The sequence below is a fragment of the Simochromis diagramma genome, unplaced genomic scaffold, assembly GCF_900408965.1.
Source record: "Simochromis diagramma unplaced genomic scaffold, fSimDia1.1 OVJJ01000715.1, whole genome shotgun sequence".
Taxonomy (NCBI): domain Eukaryota; kingdom Metazoa; phylum Chordata; class Actinopteri; order Cichliformes; family Cichlidae; genus Simochromis; species Simochromis diagramma.
In genome coordinates this window covers 1,818,064-1,835,620 of record NW_024387128.1, presented here as the reverse complement: position 1 = coordinate 1,835,620, position 17,557 = coordinate 1,818,064, and the positions used below count along the sequence as shown (strand labels likewise).

Here is a 17,557-nt window from a genome sequence, read left to right as displayed (position 1 = left end):
GGTTTCTGCAACCCTCACCAGATTTAGAGTAATGTCCAAAACACCAGGCCTTGAATATATTTGTATGGTTCCTCCTACTTTTATTCCCGTGTGCATGGCGCTTATTTTTTGTCTCAGCATCCTGATTATCATGCACGACGCTCAGAGCAAGGATCAGCAAATAGAAAGATGCTGATGATGCCTGTGTTTTCATAAAAAGTGCATGTTGAACAAGACAACTATGAAAGGCGTTCACTGTTGAACGACCACAGGGAACGACAGGAACACAAAAGAACGAATGCTGCTCCTAAAGTTTATGTTAGGAGAAATCCTGCATCACATGTGAGGGAAATACTGAAAAATAGCGTCCTTAGGTAACATATAGCAGTGAGCCGAGGGCAGTCATGTCTTGGACTGAGACTTTCTTATTCTCTTCATTATGACAGGACAGCCCACTTGCCACTGCACTTTTAAACGCTTCTGCTGTGGACAGACAACTGTTTCTGAAGCATGCTTTAAGAACCTGTCTTATGTCAGTGACAGCTTTTCACATATTTCATTTCATGCTTGTTTGTTCACATTGTAAAATGTGCAAGGAACTGAAAGGTTATGGCATTCATTGTGTGTTCCCAGTCAAAACACTCATCTGTGGTGACAGTGGGAAGGAAAAACTCCCTTTTAACAGGAAGAAACCTCTGACCGAACCAGGCTCTGGGAGGGGCGGGGCCTTCTGCTGCGACCGGTTGGGGTGAGAGAAGGACGTGAGTATGCATCACACAGCTTACCATTCCAGATGGTTCTCAACAAACGCCGACATGGGGCTGATCTGCACGGTGTAGGTGTCATTGGCTGAGTATTCAAACAGGCCGTAGTATGGATTGAATAGCTCCTGAGACAAGAGGAAGAAGAACTCTCTGGAAGGACCGCTGTAATCTAACCTGAAGAGAGAAGATGCAACTTCAACTGACAATACAGGCTAATTCTGGACTACTAAACGGTGTTTAAGTAGTCGACTGTGAACTAAATGCTAATATTGATCGGATTTGTGCTGCACCTGAGTACAGGAGTGAATGTAAGCATTTCTGAAGACGCCAGTGCTGCCAGAGCTAAGCTGCCAGAAACTGAGAGGTCACTGAGCGTGTACTGCTGGCTCTTAATACCGCCATCACACGGGGCCTCTACCTTCATGCATGAAAACTCATTTTCTGCACTGAGGAAGATTCTAACTGCGGTGCGTGCAGTCACGGTGTGAGCTTGTGGAGCACGTCCTTGGTACACTTTGTGGTCATGTTTCTAGATGACAGCACATACAGTATGGCCGCATTACGCATTCTAGTTTTCAGTGGATTCATCTAGTGGTGCATTGTAGTTGTATGTGTGTAGTTGGCATGGATGAGCACATGTCCAGTGTTCAGTTAGTGTTTATACCACTCAGCTTCTCCCTCACACAGTTTGAGGCTTCTAAAGTGTGTGACAGCAGTATTGTAGGCACTGCCGTGGTACATCCACGGTCACCTGTTCGTGTTTATTTGTCTTACCCCTCCTCCCCAAGGAATGTGACATAGAGTTTATTCCTCTGCAGCTCTTTGCGTGAATATGCCATCACTTGGTTGAAGGTTCCTTCCAGTAGATGTTCTCTCCGGATGAGCAACCTACAACAAGCAGGACAGCTGAAACGCACCGATACACCCCAAAAAACCTCACCACTGTTTAAGCAATGCTGACACATTCATACAACAGAAGTATCATTTCTAAAGGGGCGCTCTGTTTGATTACTGAACAACACATTTAAAAAAAGAGGACTTCACCACTCTCCTTTATAGCTACGACCATGTCTCCATGGAGTAGACACAGTGAACAAATATGTCTTTGGACATATTTTAAAGTTGCATCAGGACCTATGCTGATACATGTGCAATGTAAATAAATACATATTATGTCTAATGGGCATCAAACTCTGCCATGATAAAATGAGTTGCTCCATTTGGGTCTTACTTCGATTCAGTTTTATTCATATAATGCCAAAAGTTGCCTCAAGGGTCTCAAACCTCGAGGTAAAGAACCCCAATAATAGACAGAAAACCCCAACAATCAAAGGACCCCCTATGAGCAAGCACTTGGCAACAGTGGGAAGGAAAAACTCTCACTTGATCTTTCCTGGCCCCTGGGCGTATCCTTTAGCTTCTAATTTCCTGTAGAAGTTTCGCAGTTTGGCTTCAAAGTCTCTGCGGTAAGGAGCTGGAGCCCTGGCCCTCTGCAAGCCTGCACACAGAACACAAGTTGCATTACTCTGCCAGTCAGTAAAACTGCAGTTACAGTTGCACTCAGCCAGTTATGTGAAAGGAATCACCATGTAGTCCACCAAACAGTCTAACAACAGATTATGAAACCCTCTGAGGCGAAACCTTTTTCAAAGGAATGCCAAATAAAAATGACTTGAATGAAATGAACTGGTTCTCTTTCATAGCATTCGTTTCGTGTCTCACTATGGGAACGCCTCCTGCGTGACCTCATCAGAAGCTCAAATACCATTACGCCAGCCCTTACAGGCTGGCTAGGTGACGCCCATGTCAGGAGGGGCCAGTGCCTCCCTATATAATAGGCTGACATAGCGTCAGATGTCATTCAAAAACCTCTTCTCGCTTCTCACAGAAGCCTGTAGACAACTGTGCTATTGGGTGCTAAAGCTAAACTGTCCACAGATTCGAGTGAACAACTCGGTCGCCGGGCGCTTTGTTCCCAGCTTTTCAGTTGTCCACTAGCATACAAGCAGTAGCAATACTGTTCTGTAGCTAGTGCTGGTGCCAAGTAGCAATACTTTCACCCAGGGAAGTAGCAATACTTTCCGAAAGCGAAGTAGCAACACTTTGCTAATAAAGGTACCCCTAGCTTCACCATCAGGTAGCAATACCCTTCGAGGCTAGCGGTTTTACACATTAGGTAGCAATACCTGTAGAAAAGTAGCAACACTTTTCACCCCACGCTAGCGAGGAATAGCAATATTCTCCGCACTCAGTGTCAGTCTCGCTAAAGTGCGCAACCCTCTAGCTAACCATGGCTACGACGGCCAACGAAGTTGCAAAACTTTGTCCTTGCGGCAAGAAGATTTCTGCCTGGGATACACACCCCGTGTGTGCGGCATGCCTGGGCTTATCTCACACTCAGGCTGCCCTGACGCCTGCACACGACTGTATCCACTGCGCGGCTTTCCCACGCAAACTACTCCGCCGCAGGCTAGCTCGCCGGGCTAACCCGTCGGGCGGCGACCCTTTGCTGTGTGAGGCTGCTGCGGCGCAAGGAGAAACTGAGATGCCCGGTAATTTGGCCGCAACGCCAGGGCCGAGCTGGGCAGAGGCAGACCCTCAGCCCATCGCGACCGCTTTCCCGTCGCTGGAGGCACACGGAGATCGTGTGTTTTTCCGCGATGCTGGAGTCACCTGGGGAGGAGATGCTAACGAGGACGGAGATGAGTCGGCTGACTCGGAGCTCCTGCTGTCTGACGACGGCGAGGAGGACGATTCCACCTCCTTGGCTAGCATCAGCTGGGCTGCAAAGCCCTCGGCTACCGGCGAGGTTGAAAAACCGACACCGCCGTCTCCCCTGGATCTCGACATGCAGGATATGTGCAAGCGCGCAGCCGCCAGGCTCAACATCCCGTGGCCCGCCATACAAACAGAGGTTGTAAAGTCTCGTTTTGACGGTAAGAAATTGCCGAAGGCGAAAAAGACGGGGAAGCATGTGTTGCCTGTTTTCCCTGAGCTACTCGATGAGATAGCGGTGACGTGGAAAGCAAAACCTTGCAGCAAGAAACACCCCATCGTGGGGAGCTCCCTGCTGGATTGTGAGGGGATGGAGTCTATTGGCCTCCGCCGGATGCCACAAGTGGAGCCGTTGGTGGCGAGCCATCTTCACCCGAAGACGTCTCTGTCCTCATCGGCCCCATCTCTCCCCTCCAAAACAGACCGCTTCCAGTCTAGCCTTACAGATAAGTGCTACAAGGCAGCGGCTCTGTCAGTAAGAGCCCACAACGCCTCTTCTATGCTAATGGCTTACCAAGCTGAGCTAGAAGAGGACATGACAGCTAACACAGATACCACAGTGTGGGAAGAAATCTGCGTTATAACTGACCACGTCCTCCGCCTCCACAAGGTAGCCATACAGGCTACTGGGAGAGCCATGGGCCTCATGGTTCTTCAGGAGCGAGCACGCTGGCTCGGGCTCACCAACCTGACGACTAAGGAAAAAGAGGAACTCCTCGACACCCCTGTCGTCCCTCACGGTCTCTTCGGTGCGGCTGTTACATCCATGCAGAAGAGATGTGAGGAGATAAAGAGAGATGAGGAGGCTCTGAAACTCTGCCTGCCGAGGAGGGCCCAGCACGCCACCCCAGCAGCGCCGCGCCAGTCATTCGCGCAGGCAGCGTCTCGCCCGGTCCCCGCTTTCAGGATTCCCAGAGTGCCTAAGACGCAGGCAGCCCCCCAGGCTGCCGGGGCCCCTAAGAATCCATGGACTCGGAAGCAGTCTCCCCAGGCCAGACCTCAAGCGGCCCCTCCTCCTCCCCCCGCTGCCGCGATCGTGAGGAGGAAGAAGCGGCCGGCCTGACAGCCTCTCCTCTAGGCGGGAGCGAACCCAGTTTCCCCCCTTCATGGGCCACCCTCCCGCCTCCCAGCTCCGTTCCAGAGCAAGTTCAACGGGACGTGTTCCACACGAGCACTTCTCTCATGCATTCTGTATTAAAAAAGCCCCGACACGCGCATCCAGGCAGTTTGCCGAGGGCGCTGTCGAGTGTTGCAAAACACATGGGAAAATCAAACATGCTGAAAAACGGAGCACCGTCTGCCATAACGCAGCCCGTGGAGACTCGCGTTTCCACGGCTGTGATGATGCAGATGAGCCCGTCACCTCGCTCGCCTGTGACAGAGGTGACGGGACGCCGAAATGGCGTGTGTTTCGCGCTGCGACCACAAGGGGGCGCCAAAACGCCATATTCGGTGGAGTGGCCGGTGAGCGCTCTGTCTCTCCACATGGAGAGCTGGGCCACCTGCACTCAGTCAGCATGGGTGCTGAGGACATTGAAAAAGGGCTACAGGCTGCAATTCAGTGTCGCTCCACCACAATTCAAAGAAATTGTTTACTCTCGTGCTCCGGGCGAGTCTGCCAGTTTTCTCCTGGAGGAAATTTCCACCTTGAGAGACAAAGGAGCTATAAGAGTTGTCCCTCCCGAGGAAATGCACAGCGGATTTTATTCAAGGTATTTCCTTGTGCCAAAGAAAGGGGGGAGGGGGATGAGAGCCATTCTGGATCTCCGTGCCCTGAACCGGCATTTGAGGACATACAAGTTCAGGATGTTGACGCACGCCTCGCTGCTACGGTTTGTACGAGCGGGCGACTGGTTCACATCAATCGACCTGAGGGATGCTTATTTCCACATCCCCATATATCCCCCACACCGAAAGTATCTGAGATTTGCTTTCCAGGGGATGGCATACGAGTTTGTAGTCCTGCCTTTTGGTCTCTCACTGAGCCCAAGGGTGTTTGTGAAATGCACCGAGGCAGCAGTGGCCCCGCTCAGGAAAAAGGGCATTCGGGTGGCCACGTACATCGACGATTGGCTGGTGGCAGCACCAACCCGCCAGGGAGCGACTTGTCACACAAATGCTCTCATATACCATCTGGAGAGTTTGGGTTTCCAGATAAACGTGGAAAAAAGCTCATTGACGCCAACTCAATGCATTACTTTCATAGGGCTCAGCCTAGACTCCCTTCGGGTGAGGGCTTTTCTGTCCCCGGAGAGAACGGCGGCCATACAGTCATCCCTTGCACTGTTTCGCAGAGGCAACACAGTGACCCTCAAACAGTGCCAGAGGCTGCTCGGTCTGATGGCTTCTTCTCTAGTGGCGATAACACTGGGACACCTGCACATGAGAGGCTTTCAGCGCTGGGTGGGCTCGCGGGGACTGGACCCTCACCGAGACGGCCACCGTCGCGTGAGAGTCTCTGCAGACTGTTCACTCGCTCTCCGCGAGTGGAAGAGGCCAGGTTTCTTGTCTCAGGGCGTTGCCATGGGGGCAGTTTCAGCCAGGAAGGTGATTTCCACAGATGCCTCTCTTTCCGGCTGGGGGGCCACCCACGAGGGCAGAACAGTGAATGGGGAATGGGGCCCTCACATGCGCTCCGCCCACATAAACTGTCTGGAACTGCTGGCGGTTCACCTGTCACTAAAACACTTTCTCCCTTGGCTGAGAGGTCATCATGTTTTAGTGAGGTCGGACAATTCCACCGTTGTGGCCTACATCGACAGACAGGGGGGTCTGGGGTCCCCCAAGTTACACACGCTGGCACACAGACTGATAGTCTGGAGCAGTGTCCACCTGCTGTCACTGAGAGCAACTCACGTGCCGGGGATCTTGAACTTTGGAGCAGATCTTCTCTCCAGGGGCAACCCGCTGTATGGGGACTGGAAGCTTCACCCGGAGGTGGTGAAGCAGATCTGGCTGCGATTCGGTCAGGCGACCGTGGACGTTTATGCATCCAGGGAGAATGCTCAGTGTCCCCTGTTTTACTCGCTGCACGATCAGAGAGCTCCACTCGGGGTGGATGCTCTAGCTCACGAGTGGCCGAGAACCCTCCTCTATGCTTTTCCCCCAGTGGCCCTCATTTCTCCAACTCTGGCCAGAGTGAGGGAGAGAAGTCACTATATGATCCTGATAGCCCCGCACTGGCCAGGGAAACACTGGCTGGCGGAGATTTTTCAGCAGCTGTGCGGCCCTCCTTGGCCGTTACCACTGCGCAGAGACCTCCTGTCTCAGGCACAGGGGGAAATATTCCACCCCCACCCAGAGAGGCTAGCTCTATGGGCTTGGCCCGTGAGTGGTTTAACCTGAACATGGTGGGGCTCCCTCATAGTGTTATCGACACCATTCAGTGTTCTAGAGCATCGTCTACTCGGACGCTATATGAGCACAAGTGGCGTGTGTTTGAAAGCTGGTGCTTAGAATCACAGGCCATCCCTTTTCAGTGCTCTGTGGCTGTGATTCTGTCGTTTCTTCAGGCCCTGATTGATAAGGGTAAAGCCTTCTCCACCATCAAGGTGTATTTGGCAGCGATTTCAGCCTGCCATATTGGTTTTGAGGGAAAGACTGTTGGCCAGCATCCCTTAATTTGCCGTTTCATGAAGGGTGCGCGGCGTAAATTGCCTACGTCTAGGCCGTTGGCTCCATCGTGGGACCTTCCCACAGTGTTGGCTGCGCTCTCCTGTTGCCCATTTGAACCCCTGGAACAGGTTGAGTTGAAATTTCTGTCCTTGAAGACGGTTCTTTTAATTGCTTTAGCTTCTGCTAAACGTGTGGGAGAGATCCACGCTCTCTCAGTGCATCAGTCATGCATTCAGTTCTCCTCGGATAATACGAGGGTCTGTATGCGGCTCAACCCTGCCTTTGTCCCAAAGGTTGTCGGCGCATGTTCCCCTATAGAACTGCCGGCCTTTTGCCCACCGCCTTTCTCCTCAGAGGAGCAACAGCGGCTGCATACCTTGTGTCCAGTCCGTGCTCTGCGCATTTACATGGACCGAACCCAGAGTGTCAGACAAAGTGACCAGCTGTTCGTGTCCTGGGCTAAACCACATATGGGAAAGCCTGTGTCTAAACAGCGCCTCTCCCATTGGATAGTGGGAGCGATTGCCTTGGCCTATACTAGCGGGGGCCTTCAGCCCCCTGCTGGCTTACGTGCGCATTCCACTAGAGGTCTGGCAACCTCATGGGCTCTCTTTAGGGGAGTTTCTATTCAGGGGGTGTGTGCAGCTGCGTGCTGGACCTCGCCTCATACATTTGCTAGGTTTTACAGGTTAGATGTGACAGCGCCTAACCTAGCACATTCGGTCCTCAGTGCAGGTTCTTCCCGGGTGGGGGCCTCTCCCCTGTGAAGTGCTGTTGGGGACAGTTGTCTTCTTAACAGGCATGTCTGGCAATCCGGGAGTCAGTATTTCTCCCATAGTGAGACACGAAACGAATGCTATGAAAGAGAACTTAAGGTTATGTATATAACCCCGGTTCTCTGAGTAGCATGAGTGAGTGTCTCACCAGACCGCCCTCCTTGCTATGGAAGCGAGGTAGAGGTGGGCTTGTTTTGAATGACATCTGACGCTATGTCAGCCTATTATATAGGGAGGCACTGGCCCCTCCTGACATGGGCGTCACCTAGCCAGCCTGTAAGGGCTGGCGTAATGGTATTTGAGCTTCTGATGAGGTCACGCAGGAGGCGTTCCCATAGTGAGACACTCACTCATGCTACTCAGAGAACCGGGGTTATATACATAACCTTAAGTTTCTGCATACAAACATTTTTTCTATGTAAGTGTTTTCTATGTAACACTCACTCACATGTAGGTCTCCCAGATGGACAGCAACTTGGGGTTAATATCTTGCCCGAGGATATCTGGCATACAGACTGGAGCAGTCCGAAATCTAAACCATCAGCCATCCAATTAGTAGAGTACCAGCTCTTCCTCCTGAGCTACAGCCACCACTGTTCTGCCACCCAGTTCTTCTGCCTGTGTCACACTGAAAATATGTGCTTCTTGCACAAGTTGGGAAGTTGTTCTACCAACTTTGTTCAAAGTGGGAGGCAGGGTACAGCCTAGGCAGGTGGCCAGGCTGTCACGGGCCTATTGACTTTATTTTACTCTCCTGGTGGCCACTGGCTAACACCTGGCATTTATGGTGATATAGTGTTTCCCAGATTTTTCACTCTTCTTCTCTTTGCCTGTGTGAGTTTATTGCTAATCGGCTCTCGTTTTACTTCCTGTCTTGTCCTGAAGGATCGTTTCTGTGCTCACCTCCCTTTGTTCTTTTCATGCCTGCATTAGTGTCTGATTGAATTTACCTGTTCTCTTTGTTCTTTATTATTTAGTCTTTCCTTCTGCTGACTCACATTTTTTAAAAATGATTTAGTGTAAGTAAGTTCATTGGCTCTTCCTGTCACAGTGTGACGTGGTGTTTAATTAACTGTGAGGCTAATTATAGTTCCTTGTTTTTCTACCCATCTGCTGGCTCCTGTTGTCTGCACATTAGTTGCTCTCATCTGTGACAGTCGAGGCTTTTTCCTTCATTCATTTCCCTCCTACTCCAATCTTGGTGCTAAAGTTATCAAATTATAGCAAAAAAACCCTTTACAGCATTAAAGGATCAAACATGCTTCAAGGGTCAGTAAGAAGTAAGAGTAGGCAGCGATGGATAGTTCTAACGGTGAATGAGTGATATGAAACGGTTCAGTGTTCATCGTTTCAACAAAGACAACAGCACAACTAATGAATGAAACACATTTACAGACCAGGCTTCCCTGCTGTGACCTAGTTTCCTTTTATAGAGTCTCCCATCAAGAACACGCACACCCCAAATCACACTCACAAAAACACTGTTGAGGCCTGTTAGAAGTCTGCTGGAGCTCATTAAGATAAGATTAGAGCAGCATCGCATAGCACAGCAGGTTCTGTCATACAGTGTGTCTATTATGAGTTGTCACTGTGTGTGAGTGTCTATTGTGTGCACTGTGATGGGCTCAGATTTCATCACCTGCATATGTGATCAGCTTTTTTGTGTTTTTTGCACACATGGTTGCTTCAAACAGCAGGTACACACAAGCACACATCCATGAAAATACCCGACAGCAAACACCTCCTGCTGTGTGATACAGTCCAAGAATTCAGTTTTGTTGAATGAAATTTTATTCTTTAAATAGAATTTTTACTTAACACTACTTAGCGTGCATGCATGTCTGCTAGCATTAGCTAACAACGTAGCACTCCTACTTCTTGTCCCAAAAAAGTGAAAGAAAGAAAAAGAGAAAGTTTTGATAAACAAACATTAATGTCGAGACTTGAAATGAGTCTAAAACCAATAACATCACAGTGGTTATGTCCATCTTTTATATACAGTCTACTGTATTATGGTCACCTGTTATTGGTGAATGCCACATGCATCCTGTTCCTCCATTTCTAGGCTGGAATGCTAAACCAGTAGCATATCACAGATCATACCAATGTAGGGACATAAATAGGTAGTTTCATGGTTACATGTTATATGTCACAGTTACTATAATGTCAAGTGCTTCTTTTTCTTTCAGCTGCTTCCTTTAGGGGGCGCCGTCTCACCCTATCCCCAGCACCCTTCTCTGTTACACTAACCACATTCATGAATCTTATCTGTGTTCTAAGGCCCTAAGGCGCTCTCTTGACATCCATATCTATACTTCATCATCAACACTGTCAAAGCAAACTTTAAATCTGTGGAGCTCTTTCTCAGCATGAAGCCATACTGCTGCTCACTCATTGTCACCCCTCTTCTTAACTTAGCTTCACCAACTCTTTCCCACAGCTTCTTGGTACGGCTGATCAGCTTGATCCCTCTCTGGTTAGCACAGAGGGAAAGAACAGCTCTCTTAATTCTTGTTTCCTTTTCTTGCACCCTCCACCCTCTTTCAAATTCCACCTTCCGTGTAAGTAAAAACCCATCACTTGTACTTCTTTTTCTCACTTCTTTGGGGGTTATAAATTTGAAATGAAATAAATGTCAAAAAAATATATTAAAACTAAACAAAACAACGACAATAGCACATGCTAGCATAATTGTGACACAGAGCTATAAAAGTTGCGGCTAGGAATTAATTAGTGAGAATTTGAAAGAGGAAGTCATTATAAAGGATGCAGCATCGTTAAAGGAACGGTAACAAGTCCTACCGGGAGAGTTCTGTGGCGACGAGGCGGGGGAACAGCGAGGAGAGAAGCTGAGGTTGTGATGGATGGGGTGAGGTGGAACACATGACATGATTTCCTCTTCAAATAAACTGCAAGAAACAGAGCAGAGAAGCAAAACTTTGATTAGTGGCGTGAAAGTAGACACTGGGTTTGAAGCTGAATCCACCTGAATCCAAGTTCTTCACCTTAACAGGATGACCAGGTCAGCATCGCATGACAGCTTCTCCACTCCCTGATTTCCTTCAGTCCTGACGTAGTGGATCTTCTCCCTGAACAATCGAGAGGGAAACTAATTGGTTTGTAATTTGTGTCTTTAAAGATATCTCATCCCTTCCTCAGGTACGACCAGTCTGTCTGCTCCTGCTGCTGAGAGACAGCGTGATGCTTCCTGCGCCTTACTTTGCAGAGACCCACCACCTCCAACATCTCAGCAGCAGTCATCAGTCAGGCAGAGGGACTTATGAAGCATTGTTAAAAAAACACCAAGACAGAGAGACCTGTGCTGATTATCTACTCATTTTAAGCTTTGTCCGGTTCAAAGTTATCGTTGCCTCTACTTGTCTTTTAATCGTATAAAACAAACCCTAACATGATTGTTAACGACGCTGGCATCAGGCGGATGTTTTACGTGAGAAAGCATACCTCAGTGCATGGTTCCTAGTCAGGCTGGGCTGTCGCTCCTGTAACAAGTCAAATATGTTTGGCTGTCGAAGAAATGCCACTATCTTGTCATTGTAAGCTGGTGAGAGAAGCAGTCAGACATAAACACGGTAAAAGAACGACTCATCAGTAAAAAATACAAACAATGTGCCGGTGATGGGCTTACATGGAGCGCTCAGCTGCTGTGAGTCAGCATAATGCTGACTTCGTATAGCAGCTACCAAGCTGTTTCCTGGCCTGGCCATCAGAGAAGCCCCTCGACTCCTGGACACATCAGAGGCCTGAAACAAAAACAACATAAGACTGCTGTCCAAATATAATGAAAGATTTAGTTGTGGACATTTTTTATTTATCTCCTGATTAGACTCGACAAGGGAAGAAGGGCGCATATATATCCTACACTGAGCAGTGTGCCATGAGAAAAATAACCTTTATTGTCATTTCTGCTGCAGTGGTTTGTCATCCACATTTCTGCTCTTGCACTCTTGACAGGGGCACCCACGCGGTTGTTATACTGATATACTCCAGGTACCAAAATATGTTTTTCCCAGAGCTAATTTTTACAGTTTTATATGTGAAAAAGTTTCTGGTGTTTAAGTTAAATAAATATGTTAATTACCATTTTGTTACAGTCCAAATTGAAAATAAAACGGGTCCAGATTCAGTGAAGTATTTTGAGGTGAGTGCCCCCAAATCTCAATAATACTGTATCAATGAATTCTGAACCTTTAATTTCAAAGATAGAATCCTTGTTTAGGAATGTGTCACGGTCCTTTGGCCTCGTGTTTCATGTTTTTGGCTGTATTTGAAGTCTCAGTTTGTCTCAGTACTCTGCTGTGACGCGCTGCTGTGCTGCCATGTTTTCCCTGATGTTTTTTGGACTGTCATTAAAGGTGAGCCTTTCATTCATTCCACCTGTGAGTCAGCATCCTGCCCTTATTCAGCCTCACATGTATATTGCACAAAGAGCAGAAGCTGTCAAAATAAACATATTACATTGTAAGACTTTACAACTGCGTTCATTCTCTGCCAAATATAAACGTTTTACTATCTTACCCAACCCGTCCAGCACAGTGGAAAGATAGAGGGCCAAATGTCATGTGACATTTCACTACAAGCTATAATAAGCAACAGTGCCTTGGCCAAACTAATCCACGGATGGAGACCCCACTTAAAATTTGGTTTGGCGCAGTCAGAGAAAAACAAAATAAGGAACACTGATAAGCAGTGCATTGATACAGTGCTCTACTTTTAATTATTTCTTATTCAAGCTTTATTCCCAACAAAACAGATTGCTAGTCCTTCAGTAAAGACTAAAGGGCTTTGATCTGGAAAAATTGGAAAAGGAGGTGAATTTCCTCTTATGACTGGAAACATGAGGAAAATTCACTAATAGGTGGGAAAGCCCATCCACTCAGTTTTGGAGGGAGTTTGGATGGAGAAGCTTTTCAAATAACGATGGCGTTGGACGTCTAGTTGTGGAATAAAATGTTTCAGGACATGACCACTACTCCAGCAATTCTTGTTTAAGTTAAAAACAGACATGACTCTTTTGTCTTTTCAGACTCTTGTCGCGCGGCAAGGTCTGTGGTGACGCTGCAGGTGACGCACCTGAGCAGCATCCGCAATCACGCCTCGCTGGCTTAAAAGTCTGTGTCTGTCTAATGTGGTTGTTGTTCATGTGTTCGGCGGCTGACCTGAAAAGCTGCAGCCGAGCCGTGTGATTGTGCACAGCGACCGCGTGCGGAAAGAGTAAATAAAGAAAAGCAAAAAGTGTGGTAGGGTCGTCATCTGTGTCACATTGGTGCCGAAACCCCGGAGGTGGCATGGTGGAACCGTGACCGGGCCAGCCAGGGGAGGAGCTGGCCCAAATGCTGCCACTCAGCAGGAGCAGGCGGCGGTGTAGGACCGGATAGAGCAGGGCGTGCTGCTAATTGAGAATCTGATCCAGTCTGAGTATTTGTAAACCGACAGATGCAGATGGGTTAGAGTACCTCCCCGGCGCTGTAGCTGCGTAGTCTCTGCAGGTGCTGTTTGTGGGCGAGGTGGCCAGGCAGCCGGCCATTCTGCAAAGGTATCCGAGGGTCGATGAAGGTCGTGGCTCGGCTGTTGTGATCTACAAAGAAAGACTAAGAGACAGACAAAAAAGGACTGAAGCAAACATGTTGATTGATAACAGAAAACACACTCATATTCTTTGCTGTTGTTAATCATTCAAAATGAGAGGTTCCAACTGTTAATGGCAGCACCAGCATAAAATAAATAAATCAAACTTGAACATTTGCATTAAATACACAAAGGTAATCTGGAGAGTACTGAGCTGGTTCACTGTAGTCACATAAGGGAAAACGAGAATTATTGTAACGTGTGCAATGGATCTGTGATCTTGTTGACTATCAAATAGTTGCATCAAAGAAGAGGACCAGGTTGGCGAGCACTCAGTCAGTTGATGTCTTCAAAGCTATTTCGGTGTGTCAGAGAAGTCAAACAGATAAATCTGCTACTATATTGAATTTAAATGGGGTCATGCTGGCAATTATATGCAGTCTGAAAACCTGTTTCTGTCTAAATACATAGAAATTCCCATGAGCCCTTACTTACTGTTCATATTTCATGCCTTAACAGTGCGGTCCAGGTCAACTTTGACCAGGGCCAAGAGTTTCCTCAAAATAAGTGTCTTTATCAAATTTTCTACTATTGAAATATTTAGAAAGTGTACATTTCTTATTTGGCATTAATAAATGGATCAGTAATACTCATTTAAAAAGAAAAGAACACCCTAGAACTGTTGGGATTCATTATATAACCATGTAAGTATAACAACTGTTAAATGCCATCCTCGGTCTATATCGTAAAATAAATTCACATAACCACCATGTGGTGGAAACAGACAGTGCTTATGAAGGTCCTCTCAGCTCCATGACGTATCGCTTCACTAACATTTCCAAGCACAAGGACTTGCTGACTATCAGGCACTGACATTTGCTGAAAGGGCATTCATGTGGGCGAGTTGTCCTACCTTGCCCTGGGGGTCTGTTTTGATTTCCCAACCCCTTGGCAGCTCCAGCTGACTATCTGCAAACTTGTTGAGGAAGACCACAAGGTCCCTGTTATGTTGGTAGCGCTCAAAGTTTCTGGCATCACGGCGCACCTTCAGGATCATGTGCTTTACACAGCTGCTGCTGGTGAACATCCGGTACGCTGCCTATGGTCACAAATTATAGTCACCAAAAATTATCGAGCGTGGGACTCTTAATAAACCCATTAAACTACTTAATACTACAGTATTTCACCCTGGATAAGAACAGTACTGTGACAGCAAGATATCCATATCAGTGAAAAAGCCCAACAAAGGGCTCCTGGTTCAATAAACATATAATATGTGCTTGTATGTATCTTTTTGTATGTTTATACTCACATAGTTGCTGTGCAACACAGTAAAAAATTCTGGGTGTGTGATGAACTTGACAGCAGGAGACTGGAGGAGATGGCTGATCTTCTGTTGATTGACAGGGGAGGCAGGGGCCTGCAAACAGGCAACAGGCCATTTAGGAAGCTTATATAATGAAATCTTTACTATTTATTACTGTTTTGTAAACCAACCCATGCAGTTTGATGTACATTAAAGTGCAACTGCTACAGTTTTTTTTCATCATTTAAGACAATCAGGTAATTTCAGCATCCCAACTATACAAGAGCGAATTATAAACCATGTTCATGTAAAATATTAGAGGGTTTACAGGAATATGATTGTTAGTGTGTCAGATGGAGGCGGAGGACAAGCTGAATAGCTGGTATTTTCAAACTGTTGCTAACACAACATGATTTTTGTCTGTGATGTCATGTACTCTGTGCCAGTGCATACATATAGCATCACTCCACAACATTTAAAGCATTGCTTTAGAAAACAGAACCTGCAGTAACACTTACACATAGGCAGGATCTTCACAATTACACAACATAATCCAGCACACATCAGGACACTTGTCTTTCATGCGTAATGACGGTGGTATTAAAAGGCGCAGGCCGTGTGAGTGTAAAGCATGAGAGGGCTCAGTGCTGTACCTGTCTGAGTGGAGTCAGGATCAGTTTCAGTACTGCTGCTCCGCTCAGTCCTCTGACTCCCTCCACTCTCTTCTGTGGCCATAGTCCTCTGTATGTTCTGGTACCTGCATAATAAACGACAGCCAGGAATCTGAGACCCTTTCAAAAGTGTACATTTCTGTCTCATGTCACATCATATTTACTACTTCATGTTTTCAATCCCTTTTCCAGACACCAGATGTCACCCTGACTCCACATTAGTTTATCTTACTGCACAGGCTCAGACTATTGAGTGCTACCTCACCTTTCTGTTCAAACTGGTGGTTTGGCTGCAATTTGTACTTTACATAGATAGTTTCAGCTACACTATATTTCCACTTCTAATTTGTACATTATTATATTTTTATTACAAATATTTTAGATATATCTGACTAATGTACTTACAAAATAAAGATCTGACACAGAAAAACACATTTACTTCTGTCAAAAATGTTTATAAATTATGTTTATAAATTATGACATGGATAAAGACTAAAAATCCAATTGATTAAGAAATGTATGCATTCTGGTCATTTTAATCGAATTACTATAAAGTACATTTCATTGAGAAGATACCAAGTGTCTCTTCTCTTCCACACTTCATTCATAATCCTTCCATGTTTTATGGAAGTAAAGCAAACATAGTTACTGGCAGGACGAAGGTCCATTATAACCTGCGACCCACATTCACTGATCTCTGTGCTAGTCCACACCAGCTGATCACTCAACTGATCCACTTCCCTCTCTTTTCTCTTCATACACTAACTGTGCATCTGCAAGCCTCTTTGCAACCCGTCTGGACTCCAGATCCTCCATCCATGCTAACTTAATAATGAGGCATTCTTACTGCTTGCTGCATAGCAGGCTCAGGTACCAGAGCAATACCAACGAATATAAATCACTGCAGTTAAGAAATGTATCTTATTTTGACGGGTCTAGACAGAACTGCTGCAGTCTTACACTTGGAGTTTTCTCTGCGTGTTCCTATTCTGACCTTCTGTTGAGCTGCTCCATCTGATGTGTGGACCCTGAGCGAGGTATGCCATGGTTACAGTTGGTAGCATGGCTCGGCCTCTGCCAGGTTGTGGTCCGGTTGACATGGTCCACGTAGAAAACTCTGCCATGGCTGTCAATCCGAGCTTCCCAGTCTGTGGTGACAGAGGGCAGTTTATTACATAAAGTTATTGGCGGAAGCACAGCTCCAACGGAGTGTCCACACATGAAGCAATTCACAGTGACAGGGCGACCAGGCACCATAGAAAGCCAATGACATTCTGCGACTTCAAGCAACGGCAGGCAAAATAACTGCTGGCAAAGCAAAGAGGGCAGATCTTGAGCTGAATTTCAACACAAGCGATTGAAGTGACTGCCAGAGAGAGCAAAGGATACTGTTGATTGACATATGATATGGTGATAAATATGTCAGCGTGTTACCTAGGCAACCAGACTGGAAATGTCTTCTAGTGACAAAAAAAACAAAGAAGTAACAGAAATCCAGCTGCCGTGTTTACTTATTTTTGCAGGTTTAATTTAATAAACTACAGCTACAGTTTGAAATGTACATGCATTCATGGATGCCAAACTTTGGCTGCTAATTTTAGGGCACACTAATTTTGATAATTAGTGTGACCTGCTCTCTTTTCAAAGCTCAATAATTGTACCAAGCACATTCTTAAGAATTTGTTACACAAATTCACATTTATTTTCGATATTTTGAGATAAACACTTGGTGAAAATGAAGGTTCCAGAATGGCGTTATCAAAGCCAAGGTCATAAAATGTAATCATTAGTTAGCAACAATTACCATGCTTGTGACCATAATTGACAACAGCTGGTACCTTCTACTCTACAACAGCTAAAAGGTGTGTTTGAGGGCACTTGTAGGACTGACAAGCACACAGTAAAGTAAAACATAGCAGAAACTCTGTGCAGTTGTGGGATTGAGTGCTGGAGATTTAAACAAGCCAGCAGTGTCTCTCAAAGAAATTTTAAGAACTGCAGATTCCAAAATCATCCGAGCTAACAGGTATACAAGTTACTGGGAGGTGCAGCAACTTCAGAGAACCAAATGGTCAGAAACAACCA

The 17,557-nt window shown here is 46.6% G+C and overlaps 1 protein-coding gene across 1 annotated transcript in view; it reads right to left on the bottom strand.

The window, feature by feature from the left end:
• LOC120743426 (E3 ubiquitin-protein ligase HECW1) overlaps nucleotides 1–17,557 on the bottom strand; it is a 95,524-nt gene that overhangs the window by 10,457 nt on the left and 67,510 nt on the right. Inside the window, exons 13-24 of the mRNA XM_040047054.1 lie at nucleotides 16,467–16,620; nucleotides 15,443–15,558; nucleotides 14,808–14,923; nucleotides 14,409–14,594; nucleotides 13,384–13,518; nucleotides 11,556–11,670; nucleotides 11,372–11,468; nucleotides 10,915–10,998; nucleotides 10,712–10,818; nucleotides 2,127–2,241; nucleotides 1,518–1,631; nucleotides 765–917 (exon numbers count right to left, since the gene is read on the bottom strand). Coding sequence (XP_039902988.1) covers nucleotides 765–917; nucleotides 1,518–1,631; nucleotides 2,127–2,241; nucleotides 10,712–10,818; nucleotides 10,915–10,998; nucleotides 11,372–11,468; nucleotides 11,556–11,670; nucleotides 13,384–13,518; nucleotides 14,409–14,594; nucleotides 14,808–14,923; nucleotides 15,443–15,558; nucleotides 16,467–16,620 — 1,492 coding nt within the window. The remainder of the gene's footprint in view (nucleotides 1–764; nucleotides 918–1,517; nucleotides 1,632–2,126; nucleotides 2,242–10,711; nucleotides 10,819–10,914; nucleotides 10,999–11,371; nucleotides 11,469–11,555; nucleotides 11,671–13,383; nucleotides 13,519–14,408; nucleotides 14,595–14,807; nucleotides 14,924–15,442; nucleotides 15,559–16,466; nucleotides 16,621–17,557) is intronic.